This window comes from Pezoporus flaviventris, unplaced genomic scaffold, assembly GCF_033815535.1.
Source record: "Pezoporus flaviventris isolate CSIRO_AGI_PZ_B2104156 unplaced genomic scaffold, CSIRO_AGI_Pfla_v1 ptg000457l, whole genome shotgun sequence".
NCBI classification, from domain to species: domain Eukaryota; kingdom Metazoa; phylum Chordata; class Aves; order Psittaciformes; family Psittacidae; genus Pezoporus; species Pezoporus flaviventris.
Genome location: NW_026893004.1, coordinates 170,937 through 186,594, shown reverse-complemented (window position 1 = coordinate 186,594; position 15,658 = coordinate 170,937). Strand labels below are relative to the sequence as shown.

The 15,658-nt window shown below is 51.3% G+C and overlaps 2 protein-coding genes and 1 long non-coding RNA gene across 3 annotated transcripts in view; 1 reads left to right on the top strand and 2 right to left on the bottom strand.

The window, feature by feature from the left end:
* Positions 1-15,658, bottom strand: part of LOC133263767 (uncharacterized) — a 159,434-nt gene that overhangs the window by 112,057 nt on the left and 31,719 nt on the right. The gene's annotated exons all lie outside the window — the stretch shown is intronic.
* Positions 9,277-12,037, top strand: LOC133263770 (acrosin-like). Its single transcript, XM_061443647.1, has 5 exons — positions 9,277-9,356; positions 9,599-9,799; positions 10,336-10,601; positions 10,993-11,138; positions 11,678-12,037. Exons 1-5 carry the CDS (start codon positions 9,277-9,279, stop codon positions 12,035-12,037), a joined length of 1,053 nt encoding a protein of 350 aa, XP_061299631.1.
* The window catches only part of LOC133263769 (kinesin-like protein KIF18B), a 31,002-nt gene continuing 27,611 nt past the window's right edge, over positions 12,268-15,658 (bottom strand). Inside the window, exon 12 of the mRNA XM_061443646.1 lies at positions 12,268-12,315. Coding sequence (XP_061299630.1) covers positions 12,268-12,315 — 48 coding nt within the window. The remainder of the gene's footprint in view (positions 12,316-15,658) is intronic.

The window sequence follows — 15,658 nt, the reverse complement described above, 5'->3', positions numbered from 1 at the left end:
AAAAGGATGTTGTGTAGGACAGTGTCGAACGCTTTACACATGTCCAGGTAGATGACATCAACTGCTCTCCCCCTGTCCATCAGTTCTGTAGCCCCATCAGAGAAGGCCACCAAATTGGTCAGGCAGGATTTCCCCTTAGTGAAGCCATGCTGGCTGTCACCAAGCACCTTGTTGATTTTCATGTGCCTTAGCATGCCTTCCAGGAGAATCTGCTCCAAGATTTTGCCAGGCACAGAGATGAGACTGTCTGCTCTGTAATTCCCTGGGTCATCCATTTTCCCCTTCTTGAAAATGGGGGTTATACTTCCCTTTTTCCAGTTGTCGGGAACTTCACCTGACTGCCATGATTTCTCAAATATGATGTCCAGAGGCTTCACAACTTCATTCGCCAGCTCCTTCAGGACCCTCAGATGGATCTCATCAGGACACATGGACCTGTGCACGTTCAGATTTTTAAGATGGTCTCAAACCAGTTCCTCTCCTACAGTGGGCGCAAGGTCTTCATTCTCACAGTCCCTGCATCTGCCTTCCAAGACTTGGGTGGTGTGGTCAGAGCCTTTGCCAGTGAAGACCGAGGCAAAGAAGTCGTTCAGAACCTCAGCCTTCTCCAAATTCTGTGTAGCCAGTTCTCCTGAGAGCTTCCTGAGGCGGCCTACATTCTCCCTAGTCTGTCTTTTATTTGATACATACCTGTAGAATCCCTTCCTGTTATCTGTAATTCCCCTAGCTAAGTTTAATTCTAACTGAGCCTTTGCTTTCCTAACCTGGTCCCTAGCTTCCCAGACAACATCCCTGTACACTTCCCAGGCCGCCTGTCCTTGCTTCCACTTACTATAAAGCCTCTTTTTTTCATTTGAATTTTCCTCAGGAGCTCCTTATCCATCCAATCAGGTCTCCTGGCCTTCCTGCTGCACCTCCTTCTGGTCGGGTTGCAACACTCCTGAGCTTGTAGCAGGTGATCCTTGAATATCAACCAACGGTCTTGGGCCTCCCTGCCCTCTAGGGCTATATCCTATGGATCCTTACTAAAGCAGGTTTCTGAAGAGGCCAAAGTCTTCTCTTTTGAAGTCCAGGGCAGTGAGCTTGCTGCACGCTCTTCTCACTGTCCTGAGGATCTCAAATTTGACCATCTCATGATCGCTGCATCCAAGGCTGCCCTGGAGCATCACATTTCCAATGAGCCCTTCCCTGTTGGTGAGCACGAAGTCAAGCATGGCACCTCTCCTTGTTGGCTCCTCTATTACTTGCAGAAGGAAGCTGTCTTCTACACAATCGAGGAACCTGCTGGATTGCTTGTGCCGGGCTGTACCGTCCTTCCAACAGATGTCAGGGTGGTTGAAGTCACCCATGAGAACAAGGGCCTGTGAGTGTGAGGCTTTTGCTATCTGTCTATAGAGTGCTTCATCCGCAGGTTCTCCTTGATCAGGCGGTCTGTAACAGATCCCCACAGGGCATCTGAGCTGAGCTGCAAATGAAGCCGGATCACTGGCTGGAGTGGCTGGGATATCTCTACATTGCTCCAAGCATTTATTATAGGTCCTGGCAACTGACTGGGAGTGTTGGGATGGAATGATGCCCCCCTCCCCCAACACATCTAGTTTAAAGCCTCCTTGACCAGCCTGGGAAGCCTCCTACCAAAACTATTCTTTCCCTTCTTTATCAGACCAGCTCCACCAGCCCCCACTAGACCTGGCCTACAAACTTGGGTCCCGTGTTCAAGACACCCAAACCCCTGACTATGACACCACCCTTTTAACCATTTATTAACCTGGCTAATCCTCCTGGCTTTTTTTAGGTCCTCCCCTGTATCCTGGAGAATTGACAAAAAGACTACCTGGGCTCCAGAGCCCCTAAACACCTCCCCCAGGGCTCTGTAGTCCTTCTTTATGTTCCTCAGGCTACTACTGTCTATATCCCTAGCACCCACATGTATCACCAGAAGTGGGTAATAGTCCATGGGACTTACTAGAGCAGGCAGCCTCTCTGCCACATCCCTGATCCGTGCCACCGGTAGGCAACACACCTCCCTTGAGATGGGGTCAGGCCAACAGACGAGTGCTTCTGTCCCTTTCAGTGTAGAGTTCCCTACTATTATGACCAGCTGCTTTTTCCTAGCAGTGCCAGTAGAGATCTTCTTTACCAGGGCACTAGCCGGCTGTTCATGGTGCGAGTGCGTTTCCTCATTAGCCCCCTGCAGGACATCAAAGCAGTTCTGCGTGGGGACAGGGGATTTAGGGTGAAGCCCCTTGCTTTTGGCTGTCCTTTTCCTTCTTCTTTTTGTTGTTTTTTTTTTTTGTCACTAATTCCCAGCTTCCCGGGTTAACGGCCTCCTTCTTTCCTTCATGAGGTAGAGGTGAAGCTCAAGGCCCCTGCACAGTTTGGGCCAGGAGCAAGCATTCCTGCTTACTCTCAGCTGCCCTGACATCTTGCAGTCTATTAACAGCATCCCTCAGCTCAGCCACCTCCTGCAGGAGGACCTCCACCAGGGAGCACCGAGTGCGCTTCTGCCCATTGTGCACCCTCCCCTCACAAGACCAGTGCAGGCACTCTCTACACCCCGAGCTCTGCACTGCAGCCTCCCCTCTCATTGGCTCTGTCTGGGTGCCTGTGCTGGCCACCGCTGGGGCAGGCAGAGCAGAGCTCCTGGACCAGGCCCTGGTCATACGACGAGTGCTCACCATCCCGCTCGCCTGCCCGCGTGAACTACCTCGACCCGTACTGTTTGCCCTCTCTGTTCTCTGTGCTCCTGGTCGCTCGCGCTCCCTGGGGCAGGATTTTAACCAGTCAGGGCTGGTGCCGTTCCTCCTGGCTCCGCCCCCTTTGAGTCAGATGCTCGCATCAGCTGAGCTGCCAGCTCCTGGGGGGTCCTGTCAAGGACTTGAGGCTCCCTCGGTGGCTCTTGTCGCTCTGAGTTGAGGCTCCTGGATGCTGATCTCCCCCCCGCTCAGCTGTTGAAGGCGTCCTCTCTCGAGCTACTCACCTCAGCAATTGACCGGCAATGGTTGGTGATGCCTGGTTTAAATCTGCTGTGGTTCCTCCTGGCTCTGCCCCCTGTGAGTCAGCTGCTGGTGTCAGCTGAGCTGCCGGCTCCTGGGCGGGTCCTGTCGAGGACTTGAGGCTCCCTTGGTGGCTCTTGTCACTCTGAGTTGAGGCTCCTGGTTATCTATCACTATATGGATGATATCCTAATTGCAGGCAAAGATTTAAACAAGGACCATCTCCTCTACCTGCTACAATCAGAATTAGCGAAAGCAGGACTGATAATTGCACCAGACAAGGTGCAACGTGAAGCCCCTTAGAAATATCTGGGGTGGATCATTTCCGGAACTGAAATTAGGCCTCAAAAAGTTAGAATTCACTACAAACACTAGAGCTATGTGCTGTTATTGCAGTATTTCAACGACGGCCTGACACCCCTCTTAATGTTGTGTGCTGGGTTCAGCAGTAGCAGTCATGTTTCTCCTCCTTGGTAGCTGGTGCAGTGCAGTGTTTTGACTTTCGGCTCGAGAACAGAGCTGATAAAGATGTTTTGGTTTGGCCAAGGACTTTGTGAGCCTCATGCTCTGCCAGGGAGGAGGGGAAGCTGGGAGGAAGCAGAGACAGGACACCTGACCCAAACTGACCAAAGAGCTATTCCATACCACAGCACGTCATGCCCAGGATGTAACTGGGAGTTAGCCGGAAGGGCTGGGAGACTGCAGGGTTGGAGGAGGCATCGGTCGGAGCTTGGTCGGGCTAGGGGGGCGAGTTATCGGTCAGCTGGTGCTGAGGTGTTGTATTCTCTTCCCTTGTTATTTCCTTTATCATTATTATCATTGGTGGTAGCAGTAGTGATTTGTGTTATACCTTAGTTACTAAACTGTTCTTATCTCAACCCGTGGGAGTTGCATTCTTTTGATTCTCCTCTCCGTCCCTCCGAGAGCAGGGGGAGGGCAAGAAAGGGGGGGAAGTGAGCGAACGAATTACCTGACTGGGTTTAAACCACAACAGTTCTTTTTGGCGCCCAACGTGGGGCACGAAGGGTTGAGATAACGACAGATTTGACTGGATTAATAGTCACTCGTCACAATGCTGATTTATTGGGTATCAGAGTTGTTCTTCTTGATCTCACAGCTTCAGAATGTTGTAACTTACGTAGAGCCGGTATTTGCTGTGTTAGTGTTTATCAAGTGTGGGGCCTGGGCTAAGGTTCTTGTCTCACTGTGCTTTATGGCCATGACTTGTAATACGGGCGGGCTCCAGCAGCAGGGCGGGACGGACGTGGCCGTGGACTTGTACCTGGCCGTCCGGCTGCTCTTCACCGTCCTGGCCCTCACCCTGCTCTCCATCTTCGTGAGGCTGCGGGGAGCCGAGGGGGAGCGGCCCCGGGAGCCGGCGGCAGCCGAAGCGGCTCAGGAGAGCGGCCCCAGGGACCGAGCGGCGGCGGGAGCGGGGCCGGAGGCCGCGAGGGGACGGCTGCCGGTGGAGGAGGCCGGGGCGGTCGAGGAGAGGAAGGAGGCAGCTGCCGAGCAGCGGGAGAAGGCGGCAGAGGAGCCGAGCCCCGCGGAGGAGCCCAGCCCCGCGGAGAAGCCCAGCCCCGCGACGGCCGAGAGCATTCCCCGGCAGCCGCCCGCCGAGCCCCAGGAGGATGCAGGAGACCACGCAGCATTTCCCAGCAAGGCAGAGGAGGAAGAGCTGGACTCAGGAAAAGAGAAGCTGGCGGTGGGAGAGCCGGCAAGCACAGCAGCTACACCAGCCCCAGTGACAAGTACAGCAGCATCAACTGAGAGTTCTGAAGGTTTTGAATGGCCTTTGGGTATCCTTGGGACCTGCCTGCTGATTGTGATGGGGATCAGCATGTTGGCACACACACAGGCTGTGTTCTACCCACAACCGTTTTGTCTGATCTCAAAAGTTAAGCAGAGTCAGGTTTGGGTCTTGTCTGGGGTTAGACAACAATATAGGGGGACCAAAAGGTTTTCTCCAAGGCTGGACAGTCATGAGTGGCAGGGTGTGTGGGACAGTATGGGCAAGTATCTAGTCCACTGGGCCCCTCCAGTGCTTTGGAAGCATCGGAGATGGAAGGCAGCTGTGTGGAGTCCCCAGCAACAAGCTGCAGAAACTGCTTAAGGGGACAGTGAATTATTTTAAGCCTGGTGGGCCCATGGCACTTCAGGCCATCAGAGCAGAGATGCAACACAGAGATGGACTCATGATCGAGGGGTGGACTTAACAATGGATACTATTGCCCAGGTTATTCACAAGTGTGAACACTGCACACAGTCTCTCCTGCTGTGGAAGACTGTTACAAGAGATGGAGCCTGACATGGACCAGATGGACGCAGCAGCTTTATAGGGACTGGTCCATGCACTAAGATAAGAGTGCACCGAGATAAGAGTGATGGTATATTGAAAATGTGGGATCTGAGCATGACGTGAATGGTATGGAATAAGGGGTGGATAATGTCCTGGGTTCAGCAGTAGCAGTCATGTTTCTCCTCCTTGGTAGCTGGTGCAGTGCAGTGTTTTGACTTTCGGCTCGAGAACAGAGCTGATAAAGATGTTTTGGTTTGGCCAAGGACTTTGTGAGCCTCATGCTCTGCCAGGGAGGAGGGGAAGCTGGGAGGAAGCAGAGACAGGACACCTGACCCAAACTGACCAAAGAGCTATTCCATACCACAGCACGTCATGCCCAGGATGTAACTGGGAGTTAGCCGGAAGGGCTGGGAGACTGCAGGGTTGGAGGAGGCATCGGTCGGAGCTTGGTCGGGCTAGGGGGGCGAGTTATCGGTCAGCTGGTGCTGAGGTGTTGTATTCTCTTCCCTTGTTATTTCCTTTATCATTATTATCATTGGTGGTAGCAGTAGTGATTTGTGTTATACCTTAGTTACTAAACTGTTCTTATCTCAACCCGTGGGAGTTGCATTCTTTTGATTCTCCTCTCCGTCCCTCCGAGAGCAGGGGGAGGGCAAGAAAGGGGGGGAAGTGAGCGAACGAATTACCTGACTGCGTTTAAACCACGACATGTTGTCTGCCATTCTTTATATGTTGTAGGCATTGTTCAATGCATAGAAAGGGCAATTTTACAAGAAGTTGCTAATCACAGGTTGTGAATCTTGTTAAAAACATTATTACACCTTGTGAATACTCGTAAATGTACATATTTTATGATGCATATTCGCAGTCATTCAGGCCTTCCAGGAAGCCTTAGTGAAGGCAATAACAAAGTGGATAAATTAGTTGCCCCAGCATGGGCAGGACCCTCTGTAAATATCTTTCAACAAGCTCAAGCATCCCATGCATTCTTCCATCAATCAGCAAAAATGTTAGTTCGACAGTTTGGACTGTCCCTAACAGATGCCCGAGGCATTGTGCAATCTTGTCCCGATTGTCAAGGCCAAGCAGTAGGTATAGGCCCTGGAATCAACCCTCGAGGCCTCCAGTCTATTCAGCTTTGGCAAATGGATGTGACTCATGTACCCTCTTCTGGGAAATTGAAATATGTCCATGTTACTATTGACACTATTCTCTTACAGGACAAGCTATTATTGAATGAACACATCAAACTTTGAAACAGTTGTTGGAAAAAAACAAAAAACGGGGGAAGAAGGACGTACACTGGTAGCAAGGTGTCGTGGTTTAAACCCAGTCAGGTAACTCATTCACTCACCCCCCCTTCTTTCCCTCCCCCTATACAGAAATTCATAACATATGCAGAAAGCTGTAAATGTTATGAATTTTGTGCTATTGACAGGAGACTTTAATGACCCCCCCTGCTATAATACATGGTCAGACATTAAGTTCAGGTTATATGACTAAAACTCCAGGTATCCTGGTCCAGTACAAGGATTTGGAAACCGGCATTTGGAAAGGTCCTGTGGAAGTAAAACTAACTGGTCGAGGTTATATGTGTGTAATTACAGATTCCGGTCTGTGGTGAGTGCCAGCTCGACGGGTGAAACCCTGGAAAGAGTCAGCACCGCCCCAGCACCCCCCCCTTGTCAGTGATTGAATGAATTGAAATTTGAGCCTAGGGCTTTCATTTTATGGATGTTTTCAGTCCTCCTTAAAGTGAAGGGAGCAACCTTTTTTATGTTAAAGTAAAAAAAAAAAAAAAAGAAAAAGAAACCACCCCCCGCCCCAAACCTCCAGGGAAGCAAGACCAGGGTGGGATACAGATTTATTGTGTGCATTTCTGGGCGTGGGAAGGTCTCTCGTATGCTCTTATCAGGGGTATTGGGCATACTGTGATGGACCGTGGACGTGGGAGCCCATATACAACTCATTTAATACAGTTTCTCTGTGATACTCATGTACTAGAAGTTGGTAAATATAAGTACGTCCAGGTTTCTATTGACCTTTGGAGACCTTTATAGATATTGCTGGCCACTTCTTCCAACATAGGCTGGCCACCTGTGTCAGAATGAGTGTGCATTTTGGTCAGTATGAAAGCCCAAGCCCCATGCGCTGTGGGGGAGGCAGAGCCTCTGCAGGGATGCCGGCTAAGGTTGAGCCTGCCACCTCGCACTGCAATGATGTTTCTCGGAGCTGGTTTGCTCTTAAGTCTCCACAGGGTCCTTGTGCCACGTTCTGTACATGGGACTGTAGTGGGAATAACGATTGTCTGCATTTTGTGCTTCAAATATTGTAGTTGTGTTGAGTGTGCTTGTGGAATCCCATACGTGTGTGTGTGTGTGTTGAGGGCAGACGGTGTTCTGTGTATTTTTTTGTTGTTGTTGTCGGGTTCATGTAAAAGTTTTTAACGGGTAGCAATTTAACATTTCAGACATGAAAGGGTTAATGCAAAAGTGCGGTTTCTGGGAGGTATTAATGGTTGCTGCTGAAGCAGGCAGGCTGCTGTAGCTGCTGCCGAGCAGGCCAGCGTTTGTAGGGTGAGCGACTTTCCCTGGTGAGCAAGTTCCCTGGTGAGGATTTATCCCACATTGATCCCAAAACCGCCACTTTTTTCCCCTGGAAAGCACCCAAAATCCCGGGTTTTGGGGGGAAAGGAGCGGTGAAGGGGTTGTCCTTAAATCGCAGAGCCTGGAAGTGGGATCCGGCAGCAGGAGCCTCTGTGCAGGCGTGGATCCAAGGACATGGTTGCTGCCCCAGAAGCAGCTTCCCAGCCTCTGCTTTGGGCCAAGAAGAGGTGGAATGGGGCCCAGGTTATTGTTAAAAGCCATCTTTGGAGGGGAGTTGGGAGTTCAAATGGTGCCAAATCCATGGAATTTGGGGGGCATGGGGGGAGGGGGGGTGTTTGGGGAAAAGAAGGGATTGGAAAGGGATTGGGGCAGAAGGAATGGGGTTTGTGGGGTGTTCCTGAAAGCGGGCATGGTTGGATGCAGCTTGGAGCGTCCTGCTCTATAGAAGGTGTCCCTGCCCATGGCAGGGATTGGAGCTGGATGAGCTTTAAGATGCCTTCAACCTAACCCATTCCATGACTCTGTGATTCCATGAATCCATGATCCCACACCTCTGTGCTGCAGTGTGGATGTTCTCTGGTGTATGGATCTTAGGAAGGAGCTAGTGGCACAAGGGAGCTCCAGAGCATCCCACAAGCAGAGCATCCCATAGGGATTCAGAGAATCCAAGAGGGCTCCAGAGCATCCCACAGAGCTCCAGTGTCCCATAGGGATTCAGAGCATCCCGCAAGCAGAGTATCCAATAGGGATTCAAAGCATCCCGCAAGCAGAGTATCCAATAGGGGTTCAGAGCATCCCACAGGGATTCACAGCATCCCACAAGCAGAGCATCCTACAGGGCTCCAGAGCATTCCACAGAGCTCCAGAGCATCTCATAAGGATTCAGATCACCCCAAGCCCATCAGAACCACCCCCATGTCCCCATGCCCCCGTCACTGAACCCCTGATGGACCCCGCGTTGGACCCACCTCCCCCCCCGCTATGGAACCTGCCCCATGGAACCTGCATCTCTATGACATCAGCCCCAGCACCAAGGGACCTGCATCCAGCACCCGTATCCCTGGGGCAGTTGCACTTTGGGCACAGTGGTGGTTGCAGCTCCTTGGTTGCAGCTCCTTGGTGGCAGCTCCTTGGTAGCAGCTCCTTGGTTGCAGCTCCTTGGTGGCAGCTCCTTGGTAGCAGCTCCTCGGTTGCAGCTCTTTGGTAGCAGCTCCTTGGTAGCAGCTCCTTGGTAGCAGCTCCTCGGTTGCAGCTCTTTGGTAGCAGCTCCTTGGTAGCAGCTCCTTGGTAGCAGCTCCTTGGTAGCAGCTCCTCGGTTGCAGCTCCTTGGTTGCAGCTCCTCGGTGGCAGCTCCTTGGTGTCACCCTTAGCAGCAATGGCAGCAAAGGCTTTGCTCCGTGTCCTCATCCTGCTGGCATTGGCCTGGCTGGTGCATGGCTCCTGGGACAGCTGTGGGTGAGTAGCACCAGGCTCCGGGGCTCCCGGTATTCCATAGGGAGATACTGCTGCTCCCAACCATGGTCACACCAATGGGGTGGTGGGATTGGGGATCACCACTTCCTTGCCATCACCCCATGCAGTGGCACAGTGCAGCTATGGGGCACCCCATAGGGTCCCTTTTCCCTGCAGCACCCTATAGGGTGGGACAATGCTCGCCCTTCATCCCTAACCATCAAACGTTGGGCTTCTGCTTCCAGAGGGACCTGCGGTACCCGTCCCATGGCTGATTACTACGGGATGTCGCGCATCGTTGGAGGCGTGGATGCGCAGCAGGGCGCCTGGCCATGGATGGTCAGCATCCAGGTCCCCACAGCCAGCGGCTCTTCACACATCTGCGGGGGGTCCCTCATCACCCCGCAATGGGTCCTCACAGCTGCTCACTGCTTCGTTGGGCAAAAGTAAGGGGGAGAAGGGATTCCAGCCATAGGGAACAGCCAAGGAGCAGCTCCGATCCCGTCCCCTTCCCCATCCTGGATGCACTGGGAAGAGCTCTCAGGAGAAGCCTGCTTCCAACTTGACAGCCCTTGAGCCTGAGGCGCGCTGGGGCAGTTCTTTCCTTTGGGAAGCAGCAGGAATGTTGCTCCTTCCCACCCCTCTTCTCCATAGAATGGAATGGAATGGCATGGAATGAGATGGAATGGAAAGGGATGGAATGGAATGGACCATGGAATGGGTTGGGTTGGAAAGGAGCTTGGGGTCATCCACTTCCAAGCCCTTGCCATGGGCAGGGATGCCGTCCATACAGCAGCTTGCTCCAAGCTGGCCTTGAGCACTGCCAGGGGTGGAGCATCCAAACCTTCTCCAATCCATCCCATCCCAGTGCCCCAGCGCCCTCACAGAAAATTCCTTCCCTATCTCCACCCTACAATTCCCAGTCGGAACCCATCACCCTTTGTCCTCCGGCTCTAATCCCTGCTCTTCCACTCTCTCCCAGCTTCACCATGGATTGGTTCGTGATGGTCGGAGTCACGGACCTGGCTTGGGCCAATTCCGAGACCCAGAAGCGTGGGATCCGGCACGTTGTGGTCCATGAATATTACGCCGGCATCTCTGGTGGCTTTGACATCGCCTTGCTGGAGCTGGACCAGCCGGTGCAGTGCGGGTACCAAGTGCAGCTCGCTTGCCTGCCCGATGCGACGCTCAGGCAATCCCAGCTCTCCGAGTGCTTCGTCAGCGGATGGGGCGCGAGGGAAGCCAGAAGTGAGTGCCCGATGGCTCCATTGGCATTGGAATGCTGGGTCATGGGTTCATGGAATGGGATGGAAGGGAGGGTAAAGCTCATCCAGGTCTATTGGAGGTTGCTCCGACTGGGGATGGAGTATGCCAGCCTTCTCCATCCAGCCCATGCCAGTGTCCCACCGTTTCCTTCTCTCCAACCTGAGCATCCCTGCTTCAGTTGGAACCCATCACCCCTTGCCCCATCGCTGAAGGTCCCTCCATGTCCTCCTTACGTTGAGGATGCAGAGCAAAGGGGATGCAGCCCAGGCCATAGGGCGCTGTTGATGGCTTCCATTGAGCTTCTCATCCTTCAATACCCCCAAATCCATCCTTTGTCCCCCTAATCCTGACCCCCTTTGTTTCCCCACAGCAGGGGCATCGTCCCCATCAGCCCTGCAGGAGGCCAAGGTCCGCCTCATCGATGTCAAGCTCTGCAATAGCAGCCAATGGTACCGAGGGGCCCTCAAGAGCCACAACCTCTGTGCTGGGTACCCGCAGGGTGGCATCGACACCTGCCAGGTAGGGATGTGCCACTGGGGCTCCCTTCTCCTCTCCCATCTGCAGGGCCTTGCTCTGCATCCCCCTTTATCCCAGCTTCAGAAGAGCATCCAGCTCCTGGTCCATCATCCCTACGCAGGGACCATAGAGCTTGGAGCTTTAAGAGCATTGAGATTCAACCACTAAACCATGTCATGAGCATGGATTCATGGAATGGCTTAGGTTGGGAAGGAGCTTAAAGCATCCAGTTCTAAGCAAGGGGCAGGGACGCCTTCCATTAGACCAGATTGCCCCAAGCCCCATCCATCCTTCTCCATCCTATCCATGCCAGTGTCCCACCACCCTCATATGGAACAACTTCTCTTTATCTCCAACCCAAACTCCCCTGTTCCAGTTGGATGCCATCAGCCCTCATCCTATGGCTCCAATTCATGCTGAAGATCCCTCTCCACACCCAAATGATGAAGGAGAACCCTTCCATCCCCATAGGCTGACAGTGGTGGTCCCCTCCGGCATTGCCATGGCGACCCATCCCCATCCCCGCTCCTTCTCCTCCATAGGGTGACAGCGGCGGTCCCCTCATGTGCCGGGACAAGCGAGCCAACTTCTACTGGGTTGTGGGGCTGACGAGCTGGGGCCGCGGCTGCGCCAGGGCCAAGAGACCGGGGGTCTACACCTCGACGCAGCACTTCCATGAGTGGATCCTCTACCAGCTGAGGACATTCCGCTCCGCGGCCGCCTTCGCGATGCCCCCGACATGGAGCCACCAGCACGTCTCCCATACCCCCGTCCAGGAGACAATGCCTGCGCCCACGGCCTCGAGCATCAGTGGCTTCTGCTACTTCCCTGTTCGGGTGCTGTTGGAATTCATCACTCGGATGCAGGACTTGCTGCAGGCTCTAAGGGGGGAGAAGACTTGAGGAGTGCCATCGCTTGCAGGTGGCTTGACCTTCAGTAAAGTTGCCTTATTTTCCCATAGAGAGGATGCTTTGCATGCTCACCTCTTTTTCTGGTCCATGGGGAGGGATGGGGATGAGGGATGGAGGGCAGGGAACAGTGGGAAGCGGGAGCTGGGAATCATATAGCTGGAGGCTCGTGTGCTGTTCCTCATCCAAACTGGATTAACACAGACCTGCGGGGGGCAGAAAGGTTACGCAGTGCAGCAGCCTGACAGCAGCAGAGCACTGAGGGTGAATGTCTGCAAAAATAGGATCAAGCACTCAAAATAGATCAGGCACTCATTCATTGTCCATCAGTGACGCAGCAACATCTGCCTCTGTGCCACCTCTGGGGCCTGCTCAGCTCTTTCCCTGCTCTGATGGATGCACTTCAAGTGGGCTGACTCAGCTACCCCATTTGGAACTGAATGTGCGTGATTCTCTATCCAACTAATAGTTGATAGTAATGAGTAACTAATGAATGGCTGTGAAAAGCTTCCTTGCCCTGCTCCCGGGTGTCTCTGCTTTAATTCAGGATCCTCTCTGAAGTGTTTGTCTGCAAGTGCTTTCTCTCTCCTGTTTGCCTGTTGCCCATAGACTTTATGGGGGTTTTTACCAAGGCCATCTGTAACCTCCGGCTGCTGCAGCAGTGGATCGTTTGGCACTAAAGCTATCACTCTGAGCCCTGGAAGTTTGAGGGAAATGATGGCAAAAAAAAGCTTTCAGCATTTTCAACTATTTACCCTGCCTGCAGGAAATGTCCCCCATCCGATGAGCTTGGTTGATATTACAGGAGAGGGACTTGGACTAATTTAGAGCACATTTGCCCATGCAATGCTGGGCCATTAACAGATAATTGAGGTTGCTCAGAAACCAGACTCATTCTGGTTCTAATTCCCTCCTGCTACTGCACTGTCCCAGGGACTTATCCACCAGAGCAGATTCCAGACCTAATTCCCTCTTCTGTTCCAGGATTTGGTGTCTCCCACCTGAACCCAAACTGTCAGAAGTTGAAATTTAGGGACACATTTTGATTCCCTTGTTCCAGTCATCAGCATGAACCACTTGAGGTGCAATCTGTGCTCAGCTTCATGTCTGCAACATAGGTATTTCTATGACCAGTCTAAACCCTTCACAAGGCAAAAGGAACCGTATCTAGAATAAAAGAGAGTAGTTCTGTATCTCAGACTTGCCTTTTCCTTTAGGACAAACCTGTGACTGGTGGATGCTTACTTTATACTTACATACTATATTATATACTTGTTATATACTTTATATCATACTATATATATTATATACTTTATACTTATATACTATACTTATATATATATATAAGCCTGATTTTTGGAAGTGTTGCATTCTGAATGGCGAATGGAAAGGGCTTTAAATCCTTTATTCTAATAGATGGTGAAAAGGAGAAGGAGGTGGCAGAAATGCAGGTCCTGATGCCCCACATACAGGTGGTTGATGTGCTACATCTCTTCCCTTTTTGCCTTCTCATCTGGACTCATGGGTTGCCAGGAGAAAACCATGAGATTGCTCAGTTCTTTGGGGGTTTTTGAGTCCTTTTGTCTTCTTTTTAGTGATGTTCAGCTGTAACTAATCCATAAATACCCACTAATTGTAAGGGCAAACATACCATAAGGACAACAATAAAAGCATTATTCTTATCACTATGGCAGCATTATTCTTATCACTATGGCAGCATTATTTTAGAGTGGCCATTTCAGAATGACAGGACTAGAAAGGAGTCCCAAGAATCCACCATCTCATGGCCTGGCTTCTAATTAGAGCTCTTGCCAGCCTCCAGACAGGACCAAAAATCCCGATTCCTGCATTCTCGAGATGACTGAGGAGAGACTTGAGACAAACCACAAGCAGCCACTGGGTCAGCTCATTTGACCTTTGTTTAGATGAGCTCAACTACAGCCCAGTGCCGAGATGTTCTTTGACTTTAAAAGCCCCACGAGTCTCATTCCAGAGAGCTTTGCAAGGTACAGCCCCAGCTTCATGCTGGGTTTTTCCTGTCAGTTACCTGGGGAGTTACATCTGCAGCTTTGCAATCCATAGCAAGCTGAAATAGGGGGAAAATGTGCTTTAATTTGACAGGTCCATAGTGCTGCCCCACTGACTTGGTCACAAACAACAGCACCACAAATGGATTGGAACCCTTCCTATCCGCATGCCTGAAAGGAGTGGAATAATGAAGGAGCTCTCAAGGTGATGGAAATAGGATTTACCCATAGCTAAGAAAAGCTTTCACATGGGTTGAGATGCTCCTAAGGAGGAGTGAGGCAAAAAGGCCTCATCAAACCCCTCATTTTCACTCTGAGTTTAACTAAGATTCCCTAATGCATTGCTGCCCACACTATTGAAAGGAGTTGGTGGCCCTTTAGCATCAACCAGAGAAGCTGGTAGGGATAGATCTGTGCTCATTTAAATTAGCACTGGTGAAAAAGTCATTCTCATTCCTCACTCATTCCGGGTGCATTTTCCAAGCATATAGTCCTTTGGGATTGTACAGGGCTATACGCCTGGATACTTGACTGGTGAGCAGGGTGAGCACAGGTTTAAGCTGCCCAAAGCCCTGTGAAGGTCATTTAAGCAATTGGAAGACAGCAAGGGAATGAATAGCCTTGCATGAGGACATTAGGAAGGCTGAAGATCAGCTGTGATTTCAGAGCCTGTGAGGAAGCTGCACAAGAAGTTGATGGTTGAAGAAGAAGGTCTGTTTGGAGCTGCTTTGCTGGTTCTATATGGATCGAAGAGCTCGGCAATAGAGGAGCAATGTTAAGGTGCTGTAGGTCTCAGAAGAAAGCAGTGAGGATGGGATATAACCACAAGGCAACTGGAAGCACTGTTTGGGTACTTTTCTTGCCCTTTTTCTGGTTACCAGGATCATGAGTTCTGCACATCTCTCTTTGTCAAGGTGATGCAGTCCAAGACTTGAATCTGTCTGTGCTGAGCCTGCATGTGAAAACCAAACCTGTATTTTGCCTCTTGTTGACTACATTGTGCTGAACTACACAAAGATGCCAGAACTGACTGGACTGAGTCTTTAGCACTGCTGAAGTACTGATAACGTGTCTAGTGGCTGGGACATCCTGGATAGCAGTTTATCCCTGTGTTTAATTGGCCTCTCTTATGTTGCATGACTAAGAAGCAGGTTCTTTTTAGGTTTAACACTAAGCATGTATGTGACAGGAGTGCAGTGCAGCACTGAGTGATGGAAAGGCATGACCAAAGGCACCAGTTATGCGGCAGATGAGTGACACTTAGTTAGGGATGCATATGTATGTAGCTGTCATAGCTCAGCATGTAGGATGTGATTTTGCATTCTATGTCTTGTAGTGTAATGGGATTGGAGCCTCAAAGAGGCTAGGATGGAGGGGGTGACCAGAATAACCTAACAGGTCAGTGCTCCGGCCTGCATCCAAGAGGCTTTCAGAAAGAAGGAAGCTGCATATGAGACATATTCAGGCGAAAAGGCTGTGGGTTGAGTATCTGAATGCAATTCACTTATTAACTCTGCTTGTTTTCATAGTTAATGTTGTGTGTGATGGTAATCCTAGTAAGAACTAGCACCACTCCCAGCTTTTGGCT